The sequence below is a fragment of the Trachurus trachurus genome (assembly GCF_905171665.1).
Source record: "Trachurus trachurus genome assembly, chromosome: 13".
Lineage (NCBI taxonomy): Eukaryota > Metazoa > Chordata > Actinopteri > Carangiformes > Carangidae > Trachurus > Trachurus trachurus.
Genome location: NC_139892.1, coordinates 11,298,018 through 11,308,026, shown reverse-complemented (window position 1 = coordinate 11,308,026; position 10,009 = coordinate 11,298,018). Strand labels below are relative to the sequence as shown.

The following is a 10,009-nucleotide window of genomic DNA, read 5'->3' as shown; positions in this document are numbered from 1 at the left end:
CAGTGGTAATAGTTGGTCTGGAAGTAGTAGTTGAAGAATCAGGCTCCACACTTTAATCCAGTGCTTTTCAACCTTTGGGTCGGGACCCCACGTGGGGTCGCCTGGAATTCAAATAGGGGGTCGCCTGAAATGTCTATAATTGATAAAGAATTGTATTCTATACTTTCACTTTACTGAATATAAATTGAGTTCAAATAAAATGCAGCATATAAAAACATCTGAGCTGGCGCATCTTGATTGACAGCAAATCACGTGATCGCGGAGTCGCCAGAAATTTGTGATGTAAAAATGGGGTCGGAAGCCAAAAAAGGTCGGGAACCACTGCTATAATAAATAGCACTTTTGCTCATTTAAAAATGCAATGTGTAGCATTTAACACCAAAACATTACTATCACTCTTATAGTTAAGATAGAAGACCTGTGATTAAATTAGAATGAAGTGTCAGTATTTATCTAGTCATCAACAATTTAAAAATTTTCAAAAGCATAAATAACTTAAATAAAATATCTTGTTCAAAAAAATGTAAAACCGCATGATTACTTGTAAATAATTTGGGGGAACCCTTTTATTATGGCACTTAATTTAGTTGTTTTTTTTGACATTTTTCTTTATATTTTCTCCCAAAAAAAGAAATAGAATATTTTTGTGCTAGAACAATGTAAAACTTGTAGGAAAAGTTGCATTATCACCCGCACCCATGCACAATGCACAGCATTAGTATACAATGAGAAAAATATGGCGTCTCCTGGGGGGGGTGGTTTATACTATGTTGGAGCGCTAAACTGTGATGGATTAATATTCCTTTTACCCAGATTTCACCTTTTGTTTTTTTGGACGCAGCCTTTTTTTTCCACATTTTCCAGCAGTAATTAGGTGATTATGATTTGTCCAAGTGAAGCCAGAGGGGATTCTGCTGTGTTCCAGTTGGAAACAGTAACTTGAATCTCTCCTCTTATCCCCAGCTCCTGGCTAGCCCACTCATTTAACCATCGTCAAGGTTACCACAGCCACTGTATGCGCAATGAGTGTGTGTGTGTGTGTTTTTATATGAGTGATTTTGTCTCTTCATGCGTGTGTGTTCCATTGCCTGGTTTTCCTGTTTGTTATTGAGGTCAGGACGGAGGCAGGAGAGCTGGGATTGGGGAGGTTTGTGTGGTGTGCTGTGTGCAAGCGGATCCTACAGAGAGCGAGCCTCTGTTGGCCGAGCTCAGTGTGTTTTAGTGGTGCGTGTGGTTTCGCGATCTCATCTTCAAACTATACTCACTGGATGTGTTTGAAGTCGGCAGCAGTGGCCCCAAAACATCATCTCTCAGCGTCTGCAAATTTGATGTTCGGAGAAAAATGATGACCAAATCCAAAAATGTGGTCATTTACTACAGCAACAGGCCTACTTCCTCGCTGATTTATGTTTTTCTCTACATTTTGTCAACACATTCAACTTTTAGCTTACAAAATATATTTCATATTGCTTCGCTGCGTCTGTAAAACCAAATCATGTCTCATTTATGTCCATACCATGTCCCCTTGCAGCGCTTCAGCCCCAATGCAGCCTCTGTTGCACCAATCAATCAGATTGTCATCAGCAAAGTAGCATAGCAAGGCAACCCCCAAGGTATACCTATGCTGAATTAATAATCAATAGAGAGATAAAGGAGGAAGCTAAGAACAATGCAGAATGTTGATGAGACAGAGAGAGAAACAGAAAACAGGTAGAAAGGCGCCGTAACGGACAGCTGGCGTTCAGACCCTCTGGCTTCCCGTTTCTCTTCTTTCCATGCAGCGATTAGATAACATCTCTTACCTTATTCACTGCAACCCACATACGCTCGGCTCTATTGTACACGGGTAGGCTGGCATGTTAGAGAAGGGGAGGAATAACCTTGCCTGGTCGCCCCTAACAACACCCTGTGGTTCAAACGGAGGCTGAGAAACAGAAAGAGAAACACAAACATCTTTAGTCGAGTATTTTTGGCCACGGTTGTGTTCAAGTATATGGGCCAGGATTTGGTAACAACAAACAAAAACACACAAAAAAACAAGATTACTACTGTACTACATTTTTTAGACATTTAAAAAAAAAACATGGCGATACCTCCAAAGATTGAAAAACAGAAAAATGACACGAAACAAGGCTTTAAAGTGGCCGTTATAATGCACTTGTCATAGAAAAGAGCCACATTGACAGGTAAGGCATCCACCATGTCCGATATCATTCCTCACGCAGACCACCAAAGCAGAGCACCACCGCCCTTAGCAGTGTGTGCACGCAGCACATCTCTGCTGTTCTGCACCATTAACACACACTGTTCTCACATGCAGCTCAACTGTAAAGGTCACTCTGTTCACCTCTGATTCCTCTCCATCTTTCAACTGCACAATCCCCCTGCCTATAAAAAAAAAGGAAGTGTGTGAAGAGGCACACACACACACACACACACACACTCCCATGAACACATTCCTGCAGCCAGGCCGTGAACATGTAAGAGAAGATGTTGAGTACGAGAGCGGTTAAGAGAGGACGCCAATGTTTGAATGTTCTCCTCCCCATTCCTTGTCAGGGCCCAACACTTTGATCTGTCTTCAGGGTGTCAGCTGGCAGCCATGTTTGTTTGCCCTGTGAGGTAGGCTACCTGTGTAATTACCTCTAACGAAGTGACTTGTTTTGATTTGGCCTGAAATCTAATCCCCCCGGCCCGGGACGAAGATGTGGAAATGGGTCTGGAGGTTTGGGAGATTTTGCGAGTGTGAGTCAAAGTCGTCAAAGCTGTTTTCGGAGAGGTGAAAAGGTTCAGCCGGTGAGTTTTTGAGGAAGTTTACACAATTTTTGGCTTAGTGTGAGTTTGAATTGTTGCAGTCACATCCACCTAAAGCTTTGAAAATCACCCGTTTACCTTCTCTCTCTTTCTCTCTCTCCCTCCCCCTTAACTCCTTATCTCACTGTTTACCCTTTCGCGTAAATAGAATGGCACAAACACGAAAAAAATCCCAACGTGCTGACTCAAACAGCTCTCCCTCAGCTTACAGCCGCACACGTACGTACGTTCATTCGTCTGCTCCTGTGAATCATTTAAACCCTGGCAGCAGTTCAAGAAAACCTCAAAGAGAATCTTGTTGGCAGGAGGCTGCAGCACTTCACCTCTCGGTAAAGGTTAGCGCGAACACAATGTGGCTCTCCTCTGCTCTGCCCTCGATTTTCACCTCGCTCCTCACCTCCCCTCTTTAACTTTTGACTCTTCACTCGTTCTTGTGCTCTCTTCTTCCATCTTTATCTCTTCTATTACTTTTCCTGCTCCCATGTCCATTGCTCTGCCGGGAAAAAAAAGACTGATTACAGGCTGGAATCCACCCGCATACCCACATATACTCACACTATATTTCTATTTTTCACTTGGTGCAGAAAAAAGGTGTGCAGGCTGATACTGTCTTGTGTTTTCTACTGAACCGAGAGATAAAAAAAAACCCGTCAATAAAGCGAAATATGCAAAATAAAGTGTCATCTTCTTGTTTGTTTGGGGTGTTGTGTATAAGAATAATCAAGAAGCAGTAACCGTCGTCCTGGCTTTCCAATGGCTCACGTCGTCCATGTGACAGGACTTACTGTAGGAGGCCATAGAGCTTCCCATAGGCTTCCTGCAGCCGATAAGAAATGTAAACACACCGGGCCACCAGAAAAACACATCACCCTCCACAGTGGAGCTAATGAACGGTGATGGTCAGGGGTGAGGGGGGGTTGTGGGTTAGATTTGTGGCTGGTTTGTGTGTATACTCGCACACAATGATGTGACTGTTAGAAGGAGAGGGGATGGACTTAACGAGGTGAGGAAGTGTCCCTGACACGCCGCCTGCTGAGCACACTCCTTAATACACTCTTCTTTTCTTTTTTATTTAAATAGAGATATTCTCTCCTTATGGCGGCAGATTCGCATAAACACAACACCTCAAAAGTGAGACCATGTGTGTGTTTATGTCTGTGTGTGTATCCCCCCCCCTCCTCCTTCTCTCATCCTCATCCCTCCCTGAGCCTTAATCCATGCGGGTGGGGATGTAAAGGAGATGGGAGGGGGGGATGAGAATCTGGTGGTCAGTGTGTTTATTTGCTCTATCTCTCCTGTCTTCTTTCTGAGAGGAGCCATGTTGGATGCGCTGCATGTGGGCTGAGGGTACATCCTTCTTCTTCTTCTTCTTCTTCTTCTTCACCTAGTCCCTCTTTCCCTCCATCCCCCATCATCCATCTCTTTCCTTGCACCTCATAAGGATCCCATTGAGGAGAGGCAGCGTCTTGTTGATGTTTAATCACGCAGGCAAGCCAGATGCAAATGAACCAGAGGCCGACCCTGTGAGATCAAACCGGGACAACCAATGAAAGATGTCTCTCTGATGGACCGGTGCTCACGGACCACACTGCCCAAAACAAGAAGGCCTCTTTTTTTAACATCTATATATTCCATACAACTACCTGATAGTTAAAATTAACATAGCGCACTTCATGAGCGTCATATATTCAAATAAAGACAAAGATTACCAAAGTCTTTGGCAGGCTGCTGTTCATTTCATCCTTTTATAAGCTCATTTTGTTGGCTTTATTAAGTCGATCCCCTACTGTTGAGTTCATTTCTCTTTCAGAAAGAAGTTCACTTTATCATCTATAAGAATTATAATTGTATATATAATTTGCAACACGTTCATGTCCATGTGACTTTCTCCGACTTATCCGAATCAGATGTTAAATACTCCCGGACATCTCGGACAACGGGCATCTAAGGTAAAATACTTTATTGTATCTTATTCTATCTAATGTATTATGTTTACACAGCAGCGATTGTTTGCGAAAAATAAAGCTTATTATCATCAGGGAGAAAAAAAAACATTAGCCTACTTTTAATAATAATTATGATAATATTAATAGTAATATAGATTTTTAATAAAGGGCCAAATAAAACACTGTAAAATATTCAACTAGCATGCCAATATTATTATTATTGTTAATAATAATATCACAGTTATGTTTTCTTGTCATATGCTTATTAATAATATAATTATTATTGCAGATATTTTTGTTTTCTATTCAATATTAATTTTATTAACAATATTAACCGTTTTTATACATATAATAAATATTAAATAAATGAAACACTGTAACCTCTCTTCTGTGTTTTCCCTCCGCCTGGTCCTATATATCTAGTTGCTGACTGAAGCCTCTCCAGCCCGGGTGGTTGTTCTCCGGTCCCGGACTGACCCGGTGGATCCGTCCGCCGCATTCCACCCGCACGCGCTATCATAAACATCCTAGTCCCGGACCCGCGAGGGCAGGAAGTGCGCGAGGACAGGAATTCCACTCTTTCAAATTACATTAGGGCCCGTTACAATGATGGCTCCTCAGTTCACTATAGTGGGCCTGCCACACGCACACTGGAGGAGAAAACACTGGAGCTGACCTGTATCAAATCACAGGTCCGACAGGATGTGAGACAAATAAAGCGGCAAAAGCTTCAGGTTGTTCAACACAGAACATTTATGGTTTTACGTCAGTGTTGTGGAGGGAAGACGCAGACGACTGTGTCATACAGAGCTACAATATTGTCAATGAAAACTGATCTCTGCTAAATTATTATTTTTACGCACGTGCTCTGCTGTAGCCTGCATGAGGACTGAAATATTATTTCCTGTAGGCCGCCTGTGATAGCTACACTACAATTTGCTACAAGTTGCATGAACGCAGATTGATTTTTTCCCCCCCACTCAGCTGTGACTCGGTGCAGTGAGAGGTGTCGGATCTTTTTATAGGGCACGTTTTTATTTATTTGAGGGGGATCAAGCGATAACTTGAGAAAGACTTTTGGAGGATGTGTATTTATTTAAGAGAAAAACACGGACTCGTCTCTGTCTGTGATAGGCTGCTGCAGTAGTGCGTGATACTGCCTCACTCAGCTCACGCAGTCCAGAAACCCCACTTTATACAACGTCAACGCTTCGTTTTGACAGGACATAGGACGGGACGGATCCCCCGTTATAACTCAGGTCTAATTCATAATAATAATAATAAGTTAGTCATCTCTTTTTCCTAACCATTTTACAGTTAAAATAAAATAAAAAAAAATTCACATCACATTACACTAAACTTATTAGCATACAATAGCTTATATCAATGTGCACATTGGTTCCTCCATCCTTTTTTTTTTTTTTTTTTTACTGTTAATCATTTGTTTTATTTACTAATTTATTTGTTTGTTCATTACTTATCAAAGGGCTTGCAAACGAAAACAGGCGATCAAATTAACATTCCTGGGCGCCTGGCGGAGGCCTACAAGCAGTTCAAGTTTCAGGCTCCTTGTTTTGTTTACGGATTGTCGACATGCAAGTTTACTGCTTTGTTGTGACGTGACGCGCGTGACTGCGGCAGCTCCGAGGCGGGAAGGTTACAGGTAATGGAGGAGGGAAAAGATAATAAAACATCCAGAGAGCATTAGCCGTACACACACACACACACACACACACACACACACACACACATAGACACACAAGGCGGCCGGCCTATGGCTGTAGCTATAGGTACAGGTCTGAAATGGCATAAAGTTCATGTTTATGTCGTTCAGGTTATGTAAATGTTGGGATAATTATCAGGAAATATTTGCTCAACAGGTAACACGAGTGTTGTCTAGCAACTATTATAGGAATGACTTCACTCGCGAGACAATGTCTCTATTAGCCTATAAACGTGTTCAGGAAAATTCAGTCCACATCTTAGATTTTTAGCTTTAAAAAAAGAAAAGAAAAGTAAAAGCTAGCTTAATTGTGTTTTGAAGTTGATGCACGGGGTCCACCGAGGGACCTTTGAGGGGGCTCTTAGAGGATGTTATTGGCTATTAACGTTGGTTTACGTTTCAATTATGTTTACATTGACCTCTATACACAGGCTAGTTTATTTTCATATTTGCATTTTTGTGTGTGTGTGTGTGTGTGAAATCTTTCATGATGACAACGCAAATAATGAAATTATTACACAACCAGACACGATGTGACTAATTTTAAACAATCTATTTGGGTCTTTCCTCAGACGTCTGTTGTGTTGAGTGATTCCTTTTTACTTCTATTTTTGTTTGAGTGCAGAAGCGGGGGAAGACGAGGAGACCACAGACTTTCTCTGGAACAATAAAACAAGACTAAACAACTCTCGAGGTACTGTAAAGCTGAGTAAACTTACAAACCACTCCACCATATTTCTGTGGATTTGTGTGTCTCCTGTGAATTATTTTAGCACATTTAAAACAAAAAAAAATAATTAAATGTCTCAACTGGGCAGACTCAATGTTTTCAATATTGCATTTCTTAAACTGGAAAATCGTTTTGTAAATGTAGGGTCAGAAAGCGTTTTTTTTTTTTAATCATTTCTGCAGTGGGCCTATAGCCTACCTCATCTTGTGTGGTTTGATGGCTGAATTAATTAATGTACTGAATGATGTAATGTTTTACCCAAGCCAAATACTTACACCGACAATGGCATAATGGCGCTTGTTGAGATTATCTGGAAATGCTGTCCGTCTTAAACATGTGAAAAAGACATTGAAACAAGAAACAACATCGCGTCGTAACGCTTGAAACCGTGAGTCTGTGGTAATTGCACGTTGAGAGATGGTTGGCTCTCACCGCGCTTCAGCTGCTGCTGCTGCTGCTGCTGCTGCGGCCATGGCTGCAGACTGGGTGCAGGGTGATGACACACATGCCAATGCTGTTCCACCTGCACAGACTCCCAGAGCAACGGAAATACACTCCCAGGGAAAGCCGAGGGGACCCTCATGGGTGGCCAAAGAAATGTATACCTCTCCGTGCACTTCCCTTCTCAATGTGAGCTAATTAAGCCGCGCTATCTATCCAGACTTTTCCTTAGAGCTGTGGACATGCAGCCGTTTGCAAATGTGCATGTCTTTGGACTGAGGTTAGGATGTGAGAGCGTCCATCTGGCACGGTTTAGGCAGATATATTATTTGGCTCAAGTTTGACTTAAGGTGTTTGGCACGAACTTTTGTTGGAACAACTGTTTGTCCAAGCGAGAAAATGCACCTACAAAAGACCCATAATTCATAGAGATGCGTAAAACTGTAGCCAATTATTGTCGATATGAATAATTATTCAGTTATTAAATATTTAATTTTTGACTGGATTGGGCAACATGTTTATCAATCAGTTCTTTCTTTCCTTCTAACATAAAATTCTCTTTATGATATTGATTTTAATGTAAAGGCGGAATGAAAGCTTGAATTGATTCCTGTTATTTATCATAATAGCACAATTATATCCATATTTTTTTCTCAGTACTTATCTATTTTAATGTAAACACACATTGCATGTCCAGGGTCCAGAGTGTATTATTTTGACCCGGGTCTGATACACACGTATTTCAACAGGTTAAGGGGAAGCTGATTATTTTTTCTTTATACTGTAACCACCGGAGGCGGAACTCAAAATACGCACAAATCACGAAGCACTACGTCGCAGCGTGGAGAGCATTGGAGCAGAAGCAGCCTGTCAGTGGAAGTGAAAAAAGAGGAAAGGGCTGGGCTTCTACTGACTCACAAACCACAACTTGGGTTGCGCCTGCATCACTAACCAGTTTAGAAAAATCCCTGTTGAAGAGAGAGGAAGGTCTGTTGCACGTCACCCACCGAGCTGCAAAATAAATCTTTCTCCTGCGCGCAGTTTTGGAGGACAACTTTGAGTCCGGCGGTGCATCCCGAGGGTCTGCAGTGCATCCTGCTGCTCATCGAGGTTACAAGCGCCATTAAGAGAAGGTTTTGTTTGTTGGCATCTGGACTGGACTTGTTTTGTTTTGGTGTGCGCAATGATGGCCACTTACCAAAACTCGGAGGATGACGCAATGGCCTTAATGATCCACGACACGAACACGAACAAGGAGAAGGAGCGACCCAAAGAGGAGCCGGTGGTCCAGGACAAAGTGGTGGAGAAGCCGGACCCGTCCCAGAAACCACCGTACTCCTACGTCGCTCTCATCGCCATGGCCATCCGCGAGAGCTCGGAGAAGCGCCTCACTCTGTCTGGTATTTACCAGTATATCATCAGCAAATTTCCCTTCTATGAGAAAAATAAGAAAGGTTGGCAGAACAGTATCAGACACAACCTGAGTCTCAACGAATGCTTCATTAAGGTTCCGCGGGAGGGCGGCGGGGAGAGGAAGGGGAATTACTGGACTCTCGACCCGGCCTGTGAGGACATGTTCGAGAAGGGGAACTACAGGAGACGCCGCAGGATGAAGCGGCCGTTCAGACCGCCGCCGACGCACTTCCAGCCAGGGAAGTCCTTGTTCGGAGGAGACGGCTACGGCTACCTGTCCCCGCCCAAGTACCTGCAGTCCAGCTTCATGAACAACTCCTGGTCGCTAGGCCAGCCGCCCACCCCGATGTCCTACACGTCCTGTCAGATGGCCAGCGGCAACGTGAGTCCGGTCAACGTGAAGGGGCTGTCACCCCCCTCCTCGTATAACCCCTACTCCCGGGTGCAGAGCATGGCGCTGCCCAGCATGGTGAACTCTTACAACGGCATGAGTCACCACCATCACCCCGCACACCCGCACCATGCCCAGCAGCTGAGCCCGGCCACCGCGGCGCCGCCCCCGGTCTCCTCCAGTAACGGAGCGGGCCTTCAGTTCGCCTGCTCGCGTCAGCCGGCGGAGCTCTCCATGATGCACTGCTCTTACTGGGAACACGAGACCAAACACTCAGCGTTACACACGAGGATTGATATTTAAAAAAAAAAAAAAAAAGTTTACCAAACGGTCTGTGTTTTAAAAAAAAAAAAAGAAAGAAAGAAAGAAAAAAATGGGGGGACTCTGAGTGGGAGAGAGTTAATTCCTGTGATTTCAAAACAGAACCAAGAGTATTTTTTTGTTTTTTTTATTGTTTTTTTTTGAAGAGACCATTCTGATGAGCTGTGTGGGTCCAGCTGACATCTGTAAATGCAGACGAGGAGGTATGCGCGCGAGTTGGTGTTGAAAAA

General features: G+C 43.3%; 1 protein-coding gene across 1 annotated transcript; it reads left to right on the top strand.

Annotated features, from left to right (window-relative positions):
- Positions 1 to 8,837: 8,837 nt before the first annotated feature.
- foxl2a (forkhead box L2a) lies at positions 8,838 to 9,761 on the top strand (the record flags this gene model as incomplete). The annotated part of the gene is made up of 1 exon (XM_083984689.1): positions 8,838 to 9,761. One exon carries the CDS (start codon positions 8,838 to 8,840, stop codon positions 9,759 to 9,761), a length of 924 nt encoding a protein of 307 aa, XP_083840815.1.
- Positions 9,762 to 10,009: the final 248 nt, after the last annotated feature.